This window comes from Ochotona curzoniae, unplaced genomic scaffold (genome assembly GCF_017591425.1).
Source record: "Ochotona curzoniae isolate NIBS_2020 unplaced genomic scaffold, NIBS_Ocur_1.0 scaffold_2587, whole genome shotgun sequence".
NCBI lineage: Eukaryota > Metazoa > Chordata > Mammalia > Lagomorpha > Ochotonidae > Ochotona > Ochotona curzoniae.
The window spans coordinates 5129605-5147314 of record NW_024467096.1 but is presented as its reverse complement, the minus strand read 5'-3'; the positions used below and the strand labels follow the sequence as shown (position 1 = coordinate 5147314).

Genomic DNA, 17710 nt, shown 5'->3' with positions numbered 1-17710 from the left:
CCCTGCTTTTTCCCTGGAAAAACAGTCGAGGATGGCCCAAAGCTTTGGGACCCTGCACCCGTGTGGGAGACCTGAAAGAGGCTCCTGGCTTCGGATTGGCTCAGCTTCAGCTGTGTGGCCACCTGGGGAGTGAATCATCAGACGCAAGATCTTCCTCTCTGTCTCTCCTCTCTGTATATCCGCCTTTCCAATAAAAATAAAATAAAATCTTAAAAAAAAAAAAAGAATCTCAACAAATGTTTTAGGAGGCCAGTGTTGTGGCTTGGCAGGTTTAGCCACCACTTGCAACAACCACATCCCATTTTGTAGAGCCTGTTCAAGTCCTGATTGTTCTATTTGTAATCCAACTCTCTGCTAATGTGCCAGGGAAGGTAGCATAAGATGGCCCAAGTGCGTTTGCCCTTGTCACTCCCATAGGAGACCAGGCTGGGGTTCCTGGCTCCTAGCTCCTGGCTCCTGGCTCCTGTTCTGATTTAGCCCCACCCTGGCCATTGAAGCCATTTGGGAAGTGAACCAACAGATAGAAGATCTTTCTCTTTTTCACATTGTCCCAACTCTGTTATGCTTTCAAATAAATAAGGTAAATATTAAATAAAATATTAAAATAAGTACTAGGTAGAAAAATGTATTTTGCTCTACAGTGATAACTGATGTGCTTATTATAGCTGCTGTTTAGGTCATTTCTTAAAGTCTGGATTTTCTAAAATTTATGTAAACTAAGTGATTCAGAATTTCTCCTTTCTTTTCTCGGTTGTTCAAGATGCTAGACTTTTACTAAGTACGTCTAGGGAATTAAAATAATTTTCTGTGGACTATAGGAAATATTCTGTTAATGCCATTTGTGTATTTAGAAAATAACAGGAAAAAAATGCCATGACAGAGAGGGAGGAATCTTTTTAACTATGTCGCTGAAAATGGATCGGAGACAAATGACCTAGCCTTTGTGAAAGCCTCAGTTTTAGCCTTATGTGTAAAATCACCGTAGTAGCAGTGAACACATGGGTACTTTATCAGATTTGTAGGGCTGGGAGTGGGTGTTCAATGCACAGGTTAAGACTCGAGTTAGGACTGGTGGGTCAAAGTCCCGGCTCCACTTCCAGTCCCGGCTTCTGCTGAAGTACACCTGAGAGGCAGCTAGTGGTGGCTCTGGTGCTTTATGTTTATGCATGGAGTTGAATTTTTTGTGCACTAAAATAAATTTTATGTTGTTAAAAACCTTTATTAAAAGCTAGAAAGAGCCTGATATGGAGGCCTTGCAGCTAAAGTCCTCGCCTTAAATGCGTGAGGATCCCATATGGGTGCTGGTTTGTACCCTGGCTGCTTTGCTTCCCTTCCAGCTCCCTGCTTTTGGCCTGGGAAAGCAGTAGAGGATGATCCAAAGCCCTGGGTCCCTACACCCGCGTGGGCAACCTGGAAGAAGCTTCTGGCTCCTGGCTTCAGATTGGCACAGCTCTGGCCATTATAGCCACGGGGGGAGTGAATCAACGGACAGAAGATCTTCCTCTCTGTCTCTCTTCTCTGTATATTTGACTTTCTAATAAAAATCAAATAAATTTTTTTTTTAAGATTTATTTATTTTTATTGCAAAGTCAGATGTACAGAGAGGAGGAGAGACAGAGAGGAAGATCTTCCATCTGATGATTCACTCCCCAAGTGACTGCAACAGTCAGAGCTGTGCCGATCTGAAGCCAGGAGCCAGGAACTTCTTTCCAGGTCTCCCACACGGGTGCAGGATGCCAAAGCATTGGGCTGTCCTCGACTACTTTCTCAGGCCACAAGCAGGGAGCTGGATGGGAAGTGGAGCTGCTGGGATTAGAACCGGCGCCTATATGGGATCCTGGCGCGTTCAAGGCTAGGACTTTAGCTGCTAGGCCACACCACCGGGCCCAAAATCAAATAAGTCTTAAAAAAGAAAAAAAAAAAACTTATTTGAAAGGCACAGAGACTGAAAGACGAAAGCAGAGAGACATACAGACATCGCTTATATGTTGGTTTATTCCTTGCAGGCCTTCAGTAGCTAAGTCTGGGTCAGGCTGAGGGTAGGAACCGGATGTCATTCCACGTCTTCACATGGGTGGTGGGGACCCACCTGCCTGAGCCATCACTTGCTGGACTCCAGAGAGCATATTAGCAGGAAGCTAGCATCGGGATGGAGCCAAGACTCCAACCCAGTTATTCTGGTATGGAATGTGAGCATCTCATGCTGTGTCTTAACCACTGTGCCACGTGTCCAGCCCCACATTTATCTTTTATTTCCCTTTCCACAAACTTTTTTTTTTAAGATTAGTTTACTTGAGGGCCCGGCGCGGTGGCGCAAGTGGTTAAGTCCTCGCCTTGCACGCCCGGGATCCCATATGGGCGCCGGTTCTAATCCCGGCAGCCCCGCTTCCCTTCCAGCTCCCTGCCTGTGGCCTGGGAAAGCAGTTGAGGACGGCCCAAAGCTTTGGGACCCTGCCCCCGCGTGGGGGACCCGGAAGAGGCTCCTGGCTTCGGATCGGCATAGTATCGGCCCGTTGCGGCTCACTTGGGGAGTGAATCATTGGATGGAAGATCTTCCTCTCTCTCTCTCCTCTCTGTATATCCGCCTTTCCAATAAAAAATAATAAAAATAAATCTTTAAAAAAAAAAAAAAAAAAGATTAGTTTACTTGAAAGAGTTAGAGAGAGAACTCTTTCAGTCCCTGATTCATTCCCCAAATTATCGCGATGGCCAGAGCTGGGGCTAATCCAAGTCCAGGAGTCAAGAGCTTTGTCCAGGGCTCTCACAGAGGTGCAGGGTCCAAGGCTTCAGGCCATCCTTCACTGCTCTCCTCGGCCACTGGCAGAGAGCTGGATAGGAAGTGGAGCAGCTTGGACTCTGAACTGGTGCCCATTTGGGATGCTGACTGCACAGATGGAAGATTAGTCAGCTGTGTCACTGTGCCAGCTTCCAGAAACATTTAAGTCCCTTCATACAATGAATTTTTTTTCTTGAAAATCTAATGAAAATTCACATTGTGCTTGGTGAACTGTTAGTGGCCATTGTGATTCTTGGTGACAAGCATGTGTAACAGTGAAATCCCAACCACAGTCTACATCAGCAAACACACGAGATAAGCAGGTGAAAAATGGAGTGCAGCCAGGGAGTGCTCATGCTCTGCAAGTTAGGAGAGTCTGACTTGAAATGCCTGTCTCCTGTCATGCTTTTAAATTTCACTTACTTATTTGAAAGGCAAAGAAATGGAGTTCCGTTGTGCTGAATTGCTCCCAGATGCCCACAGCAGCTGGGTGTGTGAGCACAGGGTGAAGCCAGAGGCCAAGAACTCAAAGCATGTTTCTGACATGGGTAGGACAGACCCATTTTTTGGAATCATCACCCCTGTCCGCATGCCCGGATCTTCACTAGACGCAATCTTGAGTGAGCAGCCCGAGTCCACTATTGACCCAGGTGCTCTGACCTGGGACACAGGCATTGTAACTATTAGGCCCATTGCTCACTCCACTTCTCCTTTTATTGAAACAAAAACAATGTTTCAATAACCTGCTAATTGTAGTGAAAGGCAAGTATTGTTCTAAGTAACATTTTCAGCCATAGGAACTTTAGACACTTGATGCTAAGAAAACCAGAGAAATATATGTAACTTATAAGGCAGAATGACAGAAGGAGAGAGACTTTATCTGCTGGTTGACTAACCCCAACTACCTGCAATAGCCAGGCTTGGGCCACGCTAAAGTCAGGAACACAGACCCGTTCCGGTCCCCCAGACAGATGACAGAGCCCTAAGGACTTGGACTGACCACCGCCTGGCCAGTTGCCTTAGCAGGGTCAAGGTTCAGAAGTGTTATATTTAGAATTTGGACCAGGCACTCCATTATGGAAAACATCTCTTGACAATTACACACCCTGACTTCGAGGTAGTGTTTTTTTTTTGGGAGAGGAAAGAGAAAGAAATGAAATTATAGGGCTTCAGCAATATTAATTTCCAGTGGTTTCTTTTAAAAAAAAAAAACAACAGGACAAAACTGGCATCACAATACTCTTACAGAGGAAACATGAGTTTCTATCATGTTTTTTTTTACTTTTTTACATTTTTACTTCTTGTGTAGATTAAACGTCAGAAACTTTTGAGAAGTAAGCATTACATAATTAACACAGTCTTCCCTGTAAAGTTACATATGCCAACCGCTGTCAACCTCTGAGCCTTGGATAAATTTTTAAGCTGCTAAATTGTTTTTGTTCAAGTTGAAAGAAAATATAGTTGGAGTATTAAAGAATGAGACAAATTATAACATTCTGAGCTGTTTTTCAGTGAACTTTATTTCTTGACTAACTCCATTACTTTTCCTTTTCATCTTAAAGATTTTAAAGAAGAAAACATGTAGGAACAAAAGAATAATCTGGATTTCATTAGTCATTTTGTCAAGACTTGAATGACATGGAGACCATAGTTAATGTCAGCAAAGAAAGTTGCCATAGAAATCATTTGGATATAAGCTATAACATTCACAATGTATAAAACATGAAGAAGTGTTACAAAGTGCTTTTTTTGTTGTTGTTATTGTATTAAGAAAGCAAGCAAGAAGAGAAATCTCAATAATGAAGTAGGAGATATCAAATGGTAATAATTGTGGGGTTTTGGTCTCTTCCTGCATCTATTTGAGAAAGGAGAAATAGAGAATATGAATTTGAAGATTATGAAAAAATTATCTCCTTAAAAATTTTAAACTTTTTTTTTAAGATTTATTTTATTGAAAAGGCAGATTTACAGAGATGGAGAGATGGGGAGAGAGTCTCTATTCTCCATCTACTGGTTAATCCTCAAGTGGGCACAGTGGCCGAAGCTGAGCCTATCTGAAGCCAGGAGCCAAGATCCTTTTCCGGGTTTCCCTGGTGTGGGTGCAGGGTCATCCTCCACTGTCTTTATAGGCCATAAGCAGGAAGCACAATGAAAAGTAGAGCATCTGGGACATGAACCTGCACCCGTGGGGATGCTGGCACCACAGGGCAAAGAATTTGGCCCAAACTTTAAATGAGGAGCAAGGTCCAAACTTTAAAAAAAAAAAAAAGCAGACAGAGGAATTAGAAAACACAGCAGTTGGTGCTTTTTAAAATTTTATTTTAATTTTTATTGGAGGGGCAGATTTACAAAGAAGAGAGACAGAAAGATTTTCCATCTGCTGACTCCCAAATGGCCACAGCTGCCGGAGCTGAGCTGATCCAAGCCAGGAGCCAATAGCCGCTTCTAGGTCTCGCAAGTGGGTGCAGGAGCTCAAGTACTTTGCTCTGCTACCTTCGCAGACTCGTTGGCAGGGAGTTGGATTGGAAATGGAGCACCCAGGACTGAACTGGTGCCCTTATAAGATGGCAGTACTTGATGGTGCAGGATTAGCCCACTGAGCCGTGGTGTTGGCCCTAGCTGGTGCTCTTAGACTTTTTTTTTCACTCTAATGGTATTTGAAAGATCTTTATAGCATTGTAATTGATGTTCATCTTGTTTACTGCGCATAATTTTAAAAAACTGTGTGAAAAAATGTTATTGCAGATGTTTACTCCAAGTAAATAGTCTGATGTATAAACATGACCTACGTAATGTTACACAGCCCGCACTGTGAGAGAAATTCCTCTAGCAGTGTTGTTGATCAGGGATGTCTTTGGATAGCAGGTGTGTTATGAAATATGTAGTAAAAAATTGGTGTTTTTCACTCAGACCTTTTGAACTTTTCCTTGTAGGGTTTCTCTGCTGGGCTGTTTGCATTCTACCATGATAAAGATGGAAACCCTCTAACTTCGAGGTTTGCAGATGGTCTCCCACCTTTCAATTACAGGTATTTTTTTTTTCTTTTCAGAAGAAAATATTATTGATTTTGGAGGCACAGAGGAGAATGAGTGTATGCGTGTATGCTTGTTCCTGTCGGCAGCTGATTCACTCCCCCAAATATTTCCAAAGACAAACATTGGTCCAGGGTGAAGTCAGGAGCCAGGAATTGAATTCATATCTTTCCACATCGGTGACCAGGACCTGACTATTTGAATGATCACTATTGCCTGTTTAGGGTCTACAAAAAAAGGAAAATGGATACCAAAGCTGTAGCCAAATATTGGCCTCAGGCACCCCAGTGTGGAGTTGGGTGTCTGAACTTGTGTTTTAACCACACTAAATGGCAGCCCCTGTACTTCTCTTTTGAAAGGTTACTGGGAATAAAATTAGACAACTATACCATGTTTAGTGTCATAAGTAATAGTGTTTTGTGGATAAGCTAAGGAAATGTGGAGATTAAAACAAGGTTAGAAGTGAAAATGTGGGCCTGGCGTGGTGGTCTAGCAGCCCAAGTCCTTGCCTTGCACATGCCAGGATCCCATATAGGCACCGGTTCTAATCCTGACAGCTCCACTTCCCATCCAGCTCCCTGCTTGTGGCCTGGGAAAGTAGTCAAGGACAGCCCAAAGCCTTGGGTACCTGCACCCACGTGGGAGACCCCAGAACAAGCTCCGGGCTCCTGGCTTCAGATCGGCACAGCTCTGATTGTTGCAGTCACTTGGGGAGTGAATCATCAGATGGAAGATCTTCCTCTCTGTCTCTCCTCCTCTCTGTATATCTGACTTTCCAATAAAAAACAAAAATAAATCTTATTTAAAAAAAAAAAAAAACAGGATGAAGTGAGACCTTTTAGTTTGATCCCTTCATTAAGAAATCAAGATGTAGACAAACCAGGCCTCCTCTTGCCAGGAGGGGTACTTTTCAACACGTTGAACTTAGTTTATTTTTTCCGTATAGTCAGTGTTGAGAAAATGTGGGTAGGTTCTATTTTGTCTTTTTAGTGATTATTGCCTGAGGACCAGCATGGTGGCTCAGCCAGCTACCTCTACCTGTAAGCACCTGTTCATGTCCCAGCTGCTCTACTTCCCATCCAGCCACCTGCTTAAGGCCTGAGAAAGCAGCAGAGGATAGCTCAAATCCTTGGGATCCTGGACCCATATGGGAGACCTGGAAGAGGTTCCTGGCTCCTTGCTTCAGATCTCAGTTCTGGCTGTTGTAACTACTTGGGGAATGAACAGTGGATGGAAGATCTTCTTTCCCATCTCTCTCTCTAAGTCTGCCTTTTTAATAAAAATAAAATTTTAAAAAATAATTATTGCTTATACATGGCAATATTTACATGTTAACTGATCTTAAGCATAACGAGTCAGAAGTATCTATTTTTGTGTAAGGTGTGAAATAGGCATTTAACCTTTTTTTTTTCCCCTCAATGTAGAACAAGTTTCATAGTGCAGTAATTAAATAAATTCTACTTTTCCACTGAATTACTTCATTATGCTTTTAATTTTTCCCTTTATACTTGGTTATGTTTCTGTGCTTTCTTGTATTTTACCTAATTTGTGAAAAGGAAATAGTTAGGCCATTTTTAGCCATGTGAACCCAAACAAGGTAATGTCATCTCCCTAAACTGCCTCTCCCATCCTAGTACTTACCAGACTCAACCCTGCTTAGCTTCTGAGATCAGACAAAAGCTGGCCCATTCTGGCCACGGAAAGTTTCTCTTTGTTTACCTAAAAGTAGGGTTGGTAATCTCATGGAGTTATTGAAAAGGTTAAATTAGAAAATGCTTATAAAGTACTTTACATGGTCTTGGTACGTAGTAAGCCCATAAGTATGTTGATTTCACATTGATTTTTATATTTTATATGTAAAGTGTGGCTAAATTTATAAAAATGACTTTGTTTTATTCTGTAATTACAGTCTTGGATTGTATCAGTGGAGTGATAAAGTAGTTCGAAAAGTGGAAAGGTTGTGGCATGTTCGAGATAATAAAGTAGTTCGTCACACTGTGTATCTTCTGGTGACACCTCGTGTTGTTGTAAGTATTGTTGAATTTCAGGTCTGGTTGGCTTTCTACCCTTTTGTTTCATTATATCCTTTGCTTATTATTCATTATTGCTTAAGAATTTATGATTAAATTTCAGACCGCATAGAAGGAAAAGCAATATAAAGGTGATAGAATAAAGCAATATGCCAATGAAAATCCAAGAAATTAGAAATTTGGAATGACTCTGTTGTGATAGCTTTTAGAATCACTGATACTAACTATTTACATAACTCCTTTTCTTTAATTTGGAGGATTTGTTAGTCAAGGTTCTTTTAAAAAAAAAACCACAAATGGTAGGGTATGCAAATGGGAGAAAGAATGGTGTGCAAGAGGGAGAAAGAAGAAACATTGTTCATCTGTTGGTTTGCTCCAGATGACTGCAACAGAGCAATCTGCTTTAACTCAAAACCAGTGATTTAAATATTCCTCTCCTCCAAAAGCACCTTCACAAAGACATCTAGGATAATGCTTGATCAAATGTGTAGCCATCACCCACCCAAACTGACAGATAAAATCAATCTTCGCAAGGACCATTTCCCCCGATTAAATAACAAAAGGCTGTTCTTTTTTTTCTATTGCCTTAACCACATATAAGTTTTTGCTACATGTAGCTCTTTGCTTACTGTTAGATATTTTTAACTGCAGGACTGACATAATCCAGTGAGTGAAGTTACATTCTTAGGAACAATTTTTTTTTTCCTAGAAGGACTATATTTGTAATAAGAGCAGTTTATACCCACATTTCAGTTGTCCTAGGGGCAGGTATCTGGTGAAGCAGTTAGATGCCATTTGGGGTGTCTGCAGTCCATATCAAATGATGAATTCAGGTGTCAGCTCTACTTTTAATTCCAGCTTCTAGTGTATACCTTTGGGCAGCAAGAGTTTGCACAAGTAGTTGGATCCCGGCACAGAACAAGCCTCAGCGTATTCAAGAAGGTTGAGATAATATCAAGCATCTTTTCTGACCACAGTGATATAAACTAGAGATCAACAGGACAATTTTTGAAAAAATTCACAAGCATATGAAAATTAAGCAACATGCCCCTGAACAACCAAAGGGTCAATGAAGAGCGTTACAAGGAAATTTGAAAATATCTTGAAACAAATGAAAGTGGAATTACAACATAACAAAAGTTATGGGATATACTAGCGCAGATCTAAACAGAAAGTCTATAGCAATAAAGACCTACATTAAAAAAAGTGAAAATCCTCTAAGAACCTCCTAATGATATTCTTCAAAGAACTAGAAACAAACTAAGCCTAAATTGAGCAAGAGGAAAGGAATAATAACGATCTGAGGAAAACATGAAATAGAGACTAGAAAGACAATACAGACGATCAGTTAAAGAGTGGGTTCTTTCAGAAGTTAAAATGAATAGACCTTTAGCTATACTGAAAAACAAATAAAAAATGAAAAAAGAAGTATTGCAACCAATACAAAGGATCAGCAAGGTTGCTTCGAACAGTTATTTGCCACCAGACTGGGTAATCTTGAAGGAAAGGGTAAATTCCTAGACACGTACAGTCTGCCAAGACTGGATCAGGAAAGATCAAACATAAATGTAGTAATAAAAAGTTTCCCATCAGAGAAAAGCATAATGACTTCATTTTGAATTCTATCAAATGTTTGAAGAAGAAATACCAGTTCTTCCCAGACTCTTCCAGAAAATTCAAGAGGAGATAATAATTCCAGACTCTTATGAAATTAAAATGACCATATCCAGACAAAGATGCTATTAAAAAAATTACATAGCCTGAAAAAAAAATTACATAGCCTGGCACATTAAATTAATGGCTAAATCTTCACTTACAAGTACCTGGATCTCATGGCTGCCAGTTCACGTCCAAGCTGCTCAACTTCCCATCTAGCTCCCTGTTTGTGGCCTAAGAAAAGTGGTCAAGGAAGATGGCCCAACGCCTTAGGACCATGCACTCACATGGGAGACCCAGAAGAATATCCTGGCTCCTGGTGTCAGAACAGTCCAATTCCTGCTAGTGCAGCCATTTGAGAGGTGAACCAGCTGACGGAAGCACCTAAGCGAGGCTTCGTTTAATAGGCTTCAACCTGCAGTGAAGTATGGCTCAAGGCCTTGGGCCCCTGTATTGATGCGGGGGGCCCAGAGAAGCTTCTTGGCCCAGCTGTTGCCTCTTTTTTTTTTTTTAAGATTTACTTATTTTTATTGCAAAGTCAGATATACAGAGAGGAGGAGAGACAGAGAGGAAGATCTTCCATCTGTTGACCACAGTGACCGGAACTGAGCCTATCTGAATCAGGAACCAGAGCTCCTCTGGTGCTCTCCCACACAGGTGCAGGGTCCCAAGGCTTTGGGCCATCCTTGACTGCTTTCCCAGGCCACAAAGAGGGAGCTGGATGGGACGCGGGGCTGACAGGACACGAATGGCGCCCATATGGGGTCCCAGTGTGTTCAAGGCGAGGACTTTATCCATGCTAGGCTACCATGCCAGGCCTGCCTCTTTTTTTTCTTGTTAAGATTTTTGTATGTATTTGAAAGGCAGTGTATCAGATTAGTCAAGGAAAGATCTTTTATTTTCTGGTTGACTCTCACATGGTTACAAATTTCAGTGTGAAACCCAGCCAAAGCCAGGAACTAGAAATTCCATCCAGGTTTCCCATATGGAGGGTCAGGGCCCAAACACTTGGACTATAATCTACTACTGTCTTCTCAGGTATTAAAGCAGGGAGCTGAATGGGAATCAGAGCAGCTGGGACTCAAGCCAGTACTCTGATACATGATACCTGCATTGCAGGAGGCTGCTTCACCCACAGTGCTGGTCCCAAGGATGTCTACTTCTGCTACTTCTATTCAACCTCATATTAAAAGTCTTCGTCAGAGCAAATAGGCAAAATAAAGAAAGAAAAGGCACCTAAGTAGTAAAGGAAGACGTGCAGTTATTGCAGTTTTTTTGATGTTGTAGTTGACAAATGAGATTACGTCAAATATGCATAATATATATATATAGAAAACCTTAAAGACTCCTCCAAAAGTTGTTAGAACTAGAGAATACAGCAAAAATTCATTCTACAAAATGAGTATACATAAATCAATTTTGGATTTTGTTTGTTTGATGGTCTATTTATTTGAAATTCAGAATTACAGAGAGAGAGAGGTCTTTCATCTGCTATTTTACTCCACAAATGGCAGCAGCCATTACTGGACGAGGCTCGAGTTAGAACCCAGAAGCTTTTAGCGTATCTCCCATGTGGGTGTAGAGAGCCCTTGGACCGTCTTCTGCCTCTTTCCCAGGTGCATTAGCAGGGAGCTGTGTCAGAAATGGAGCAGCTGGGACTCACACCGTTGCCCATCTGAGATGCCAGTATTGCACGCTGCAGCTTAACTCGCCATTCCACAATGCCAGCTCTAGTTGTGTTTTTATACATCAATAAAAATCTGTACAAAAAGAAGTCAAGGTAATTCCATTTATAATATCTATAAAAATATAAGATACTTAGGTATATATTTAACCAAGGGGATTAAAGACCTGCACACTGAAAACTATAAGCAACTGATGAAAAATATTGAGAACAACACAAAGAAATAAAAGGACTTATTATGTTAATAGGGTGTAGGAATTAATTTTTAGGTATTATAGATATAGAGAGAAGGATTTTCCATCTGTTGTTTCATTCCCAGGTGGCCGCAATGGCCAGAGCTACAGTTACCTCTTTTGCTGATTCATCCCCAAATGCCCAAAACTGCTGGGCCAGTCCGAGGCTGGGAGCCAGAACTCAGTGTAGGTCTCCTACATGGTTGGTAGGGACCCAGTTTGTCTTTTTTTTTTTTGAAGATTAATTTTATGTATTTGGCTTTTTGCTTGTTTTTACAGATTTATTTGTTTATTTGAAAGGCAGAGATGTGGGGTGGCAGGGGAGAAATTGTAATCTATGGGTTCTCTCCAAAGAGTACTGCAATGGTCAGGGCTGAACCAGCCCCAAAGCAGGAGCCCCAGGCGCTTTTTCTCTGTCTCCCAAGTGGGCGACAAGTGGGCCACATTGCACTGTTTTCCCAGGAACATTAACAAGTAGCTGGATGGAAAGTCTGAGTAGTAGAGATTCAAACTAGTGTTGATATAGGATGCTGGCATTGCAGGTGGTGACTTAACCCATCATGTCACAATGCTGTGACAGGAGAAGATGGAGAAAGATCTTCCATTCAGTGAACTAATCGCCAATTTACCGTGATATTCCAAGTCAAGATTCTAGAACGCTATGCTGAACTCCCATGTGGGTTCAGGGGCCCAAGTAATTGGGCCATCTTCTGCTCTTTTCCTAAGTGCATTAACACAGAACTGGATTGGAAGTATAGCAGCCAGGACTTGAAACAGAACTCTTTGAGTTTTGCTGGTGTCCCAGGTAGAGACTTTACCCACTGTCACAGTGCCTGGCCCAGAAACTAACTTCCTTGAATATCACTATTTCCTCCCAGGATACACATTAGCAGGAAGCTGGAACCAGGAGTGAAAATAAGACTGTATTCCAAGTAATCCTACATGGGAAGTGGGTGTTCAAAGTGGTCTTTAACCGCTACACCAAATGCCCATTAAAAAAACTGTTAATGTGTTTGGTAGGAGTTTGGTATAATAGTTAGGAGATTGCATTCCATTTTGGAATACCTAGATTCAGTTTTCAGTTCCAGCTCTTGGTTCTAGCTTCCTGCTAATGTGGATCCTGGAGGTAGCAGTGGTGGCTCAAATAATATGGTCTCTGTTACTCGTATGGGAGACCTGTGAGTTCCAGGCTCTTGGCTTTAACCTCTGACCAGCTCAGGTCATTTGGGGAGTGAACCAGCTCATGGGAGTTGTCTGTCTATATGTCATCTATTTGAATGAGTAGTAGAGAAGGAGAGAAAAATTTTCCTTACACTGGTTCACTCTCCAGATGGCTACATCAGCCATGTCATCATTAAGTAGAAGTCAGGAACCAGGAAATTATCCTGGTTTCCCACATGGGTAACAGGGTCCCTAGTACTTGGACCTTCTTCCATTTCCTTCCTAAACACATTAACAGGAAGTTGGATAAGAAAGCAATAGTTCGTGTACTCCATGGAATACTACTCAGCTATTAAAAGAACAAAATGCATTTCTTCATGGCCAAATGGGCCCAATTAGAAACCATTATGCTAAGGGAAATGAGCCAGTCCCAAAAGGTTAGATGCCACATGTTTGCCTTAATTTTAGATGATGTCATTCCTAAAAATAGCACCTGTAAGTTGTAACATTATTACACCCTCAAACAGCCTATATCACCCACAATAAGATATTGTGATGTAACAAATGAATGAATAATCAATGAGAGACAGACTGCTTATGAATATCAAAGAACTGAAAAGCTTGATATGCTTTTAATACATTATGTTATTCTGCAGTGGGTTGGGAAAGCAGAGAAATCTTCCACCTTCTTAGAGTGTGTGAGGAAGATGTTAAGTATAATCTATCAAGATTGTAACAGGTAATTTAGATACAACAGACTTGAATCTGCATTAGACATTAGCAAAAAGTATAAAAACATACAGTGGGATCCAAGAGCAATCCTGACAGCCTCTTAGTAGGAGGTCATATGCACAGAGCAGGAGGCGAACAGGAGTGGAACAGGAGGACAGAAGGAGAGTTGTATCCTAACCCCGGAGACTCCTGGTACCTCACCAAGGACTATCAGTATGGGCACCAAAGACTATATCCCAACTTCCAAGGAGATTACAGGGAATTGGAGTGCCCTCATAGACTGAAAACTCTGAGGTCAACCGTTCCCTATCGGATCTCCAACACGGGATGGAAGAAGCAGATCCTTCCTCACAGGATCTAATGTCATTGGAACAACAGCCAGGAGCCCTGAGCAGTCCTCAGAAACAGAAGAACAGTAAACTTCCATTGGGACTCGGGAGAGGAGCTTTCTCTGGTCCTTACTTAGTTCCAACTTTGGCTTCCCACCCTCTCTTGCAATGACCATCAGGGTCGTTCTGGAGCCCCCAAAATTAGATCAGATAGACAGACAGAGACCAATAAGGAAAGTTTAGAACAGTCTGGAAAAAGCTTGGACTCCCATATACTTTACTAGATAAGACACAAACATCAGTTACTCCTCACTAAGGTATTGAAGATGTCTCTGCTCACCCCTCCTAAAACTGTTCTGCTCCTCATTCGTTAACATATGGCATGTTAGAGTTACAAGCCTGTTTAGACTATCCTAAAATTTCAAAGTTCAGTAAAAATCATGCTTGAATACTATAAGCTGCTAAATATAAAAATGAAAATAGATGCGAGACAGCTGAATAGTACCCTATAACCATTTTAAGGTTTATAGCAGCCAGTTGTTTATATACTAAAATGAGATGTCAATGAAGTAATTACAGGATGTGGTTAAGAACTCGCATTTTCTAACATATTGGTCACTCAATACCACGTTAATTACTTTCATGATATTGTAAATTTCCATGTTTCTTCCTGTCATTGAAGTTGTGTAGTGGCGTTTCATTGGATGAAATAATTCACAACAATTGTGAATTGCTGCCAATCTTGCCACTCCAAGCACGACGAAATCTCTCCCGAATCCACTGGCTGACATAGTCTACCTTAGTGTCTCTGCCCAGATTTTTACTGCCAACCCATGGCTGGGGAAGTTGATTGATTTGTTCTGTCCTCCGTTCTCGGTTGTGGTACCAGGTGTCCTCTGCAGGTTCCGATGGACTGCCATATCCTCCATGTGCACCTGGATATGCTGTCCACTGCTGCATCTGAGTTACTGAGGAGGCTCAGCTTTGACACATGAACTCCATGGTCAGACCATGGAACTTGCACTTCTCTTCATGGTTGAGGGTCTGAGTTCAGCAGTTCAGTTGAGGGGATTGCCAAACAAACTTCATCTGAGGTGATCCTAGACATGATTTTTGTGTGTGCTTGCCAGTACAGGGTCTGGCACATTCTGTTACCCCAGTCAGTTTATGCATATGTTAGTGTATGGAATTGCTCCATCAGTTCTGTCCCCAGCTCTGTCTTTTACACAAACCAATGGATGTTGCAGTCCAGCCCAATCCTGCCCACCGTACACTCAGCCCTCACACAAATCAGTGGGAGCTGCAGCCTACTTGGAGCAACCCACAATAACTCCCACAGGCCTGCCTCCTTCCCTGGTTCCTGTGCTTGCCAATATGTACAGAAAACTGGTCCAATCTGACCCACATCACATTCAGCTCTCATACGTGTCAATTGGCATTGAAACCTCGTTCAACCCAACCAGCCCCACTGTCCAGCCCACACACATGCTGGTGGGTGCCACACTGTCTAGCCATGGCTGCCCCAGTCCTGATTTTCATGCTCTCCAGAGGCAGTGATAACCCAAGAGGGAGTTGTCCACTGTTTTCCTACTGGGCTCAGAAAACAAACACCAAGGAAATATCATCTCGTGTCTGTCAGAATGGTTACTATCTAATAGATGTCAGGTAGATGTTGATGGTATGGAAGAAAGGGGACCCTTTGTACACTGTAGGCAAGAATGTAAATTAAGCTCTTAATTTTCATCAGCATAATTCTTCAGTGTCTACTTTATTGCATGTTATATAGTGTTGTTTCTGATGATAATTTCATGAGATTTATATTTTTTTTCAATTCTTAGGATGAAGCACGAAGACATTTTAACTGTCCAGGTCTTGAAGGAATGGAGCTTGAAAATCAAGGTGGTATGGGCACTGAGCTCAACCACTGGGAGAAGCGGTTACTAGAGGTCAGCTTATATTTAAATTTTACTAGACTTTAAGAATGTTTATTTATTTTTTCGTTAAAGAAAGAGAGCAAGTGAGCTTTCATCTTCTAGCCACTGGTCCTGTGCCCAAATACCTGCAACAGTTAGGGCTGGGCGGGAGCTGAAGCCAGGACCTGGGCCTGCAGTCCAGGTCTCCCAAGTAGACGGCAGGAGCACGTCTATGTGAGCCATCTCCATTGTCTCCCAGGGTCTACATTACCAGGAAGCTGGAGTGAGGAGCCAGAGCCTGGAATTAAACCCCGGTTTTCTGATCATGGAACGTGGGCATCTCAACTGCTCAGCCAAACACCTGTTCCTCAGACTTTCACATGTTTAATGAAAGTAATTCATACTCATGGGAAAGGTATTCAAATAGGTTATAACATAATTGAAGTACCACTTTTCCCCTTCGATTTTGAAATTCACTTTCCAGATATAATCACTGTTAAAGTGTTTCATAGACCCACCATAAACATTAAAGACACAGGTATGTGAATTCTGGTTGATTACCATTCCAGGGCAATTGCTAACAGTGAAGACATTTGAGGCAGACAATAGATTTCACTTTCAGTTTTGGAATTTTAATGAGTTCGGTTTTCTATCATTTTTAAATGAGCAGTTTGACAGCCTCTCATACTTGAAGTATTTTGAATCTATGTCAGAGGAATCACAAATTCTTGGGAGTTGCAGGATTCAACCGTCTAATCAGAATATGTTGCTGGTTTTCAGAATGAAGCAATGACTGGTTCTCACACCCAGAACCGAGTCCTGTCTCGAATCACTCTGGCGCTGATGGAGGACACTGGGTAAGACCGCTGTGAGAATGTGATATCAGGTGCTTTTTAAAATGGAGTGCATATTGTGACCATGGCTTACATAAATGCCTAACAGAGAAATTGAAGCACCTTTGTACCTTTAGAAGAGAGATGATAGTATATTCCTTAATATTAAAGATTATGTTCTATAAGTGACACCGAATTGTTGAGGTTCATATGTGTTCTTTTAAATACTTTATTATGAATTGTACAAATATATACAAAATACATCTATATAGAATGCTGTATAACACAGTGAAGTCCAAATGCTTAGAACCTGGATTCAATAAGGATTAAAATTATATCTTAATTACTTAAAAATTGTATGTGTAGCTTCCTTTCAGACTATAGTTTCCAAAATTGAAGGTATCAAGTCATGTGACCCCTGGGAGCACAAACATGAATCCCTAAAACATATGAATACTTCTAATGTATCTGCACAACTAGCAAAATTAATCGTAATTTCTTTTTTTTTTTTTTAAAGATTTATTTATTTATTGGAAAGTCAGATATACAGAGAGGAGGAGAGACAGAGAGGAAGATCTTCCATCCGATGACTCACCCCCAAGTGAGCGCAACGGCCGATGCTATGCCGATCTGAAGCCAGGAGCCAGGAACTTCTGAGTCTCCCACACAGGTGCAGGGTCCCAAAGCTTTGGGCCGTCCTCGACTGCTTTCCCAGGCCACAAGCAGGGAGCTGGATGGGAAGTGAAGCTGCTGGGATTAGAGCCAGCCCATATCGGATCCCAGTGCATTCAAGGCAAGGACTTTAGCTGCTAGGCCACGCCGCCGGGCCCTAATTGTAATTTCTTAATATCTGTTAGATATTCCCTCTGTTTTTTGTTTTGTTATTGATTTGTTTAACTCAGGATCCAAATAAGATCCTGATTGGTTGTTATGTTTCTTCAGTTTTTTTTTTTAAGATTTATTTTATTTTTTGATGGGAGAGGCAGATACACAGAGAGGAGATACAGAGAGAAAGATCTGGTTCACTCCCAGAGTGGCCACAATGGTTGGTGCTGAGCCAATCCAAAGCCAGGAGCCAGGAGCTTCTTCCAGGTCTCCCACAGAGGTGCAGGTTCTGAAGGCTCTGGGTCATCCTTAGCTACTTTCCCAGGCCACAAGCAGGGAGCTGGATGTGTAGTGGAGCATCTGGGATGCAAACTGGCACCCAAATGGGATCCTGGCACAGAAGCAAGGCAGGGATTTAACCACTAGGCTGTCATGCCAGTCTCTCTCTTAAATCTTTTGATCTAGAACAATTCTGACACATCTCCCCGCTTCTACCTCTTTTTCAT

At 41.8% G+C, this 17710-nt stretch overlaps 1 protein-coding gene across 2 annotated transcripts in view; it reads left to right on the top strand.

Annotated features, from left to right (window-relative positions):
• Positions 1-17710, top strand: part of LOC121171316 (leishmanolysin-like peptidase) — a 54987-nt gene that overhangs the window by 22612 nt on the left and 14665 nt on the right. For both annotated transcript variants that reach the window (XM_041002965.1, XM_041002964.1), the window contains exons 8-11: positions 5710-5804; positions 7718-7835; positions 15472-15579; positions 16327-16403. In XM_041002965.1, coding sequence (XP_040858899.1) covers positions 5710-5804; positions 7718-7835; positions 15472-15579; positions 16327-16403 — 398 coding nt within the window. The remainder of the gene's footprint in view (positions 1-5709; positions 5805-7717; positions 7836-15471; positions 15580-16326; positions 16404-17710) is intronic.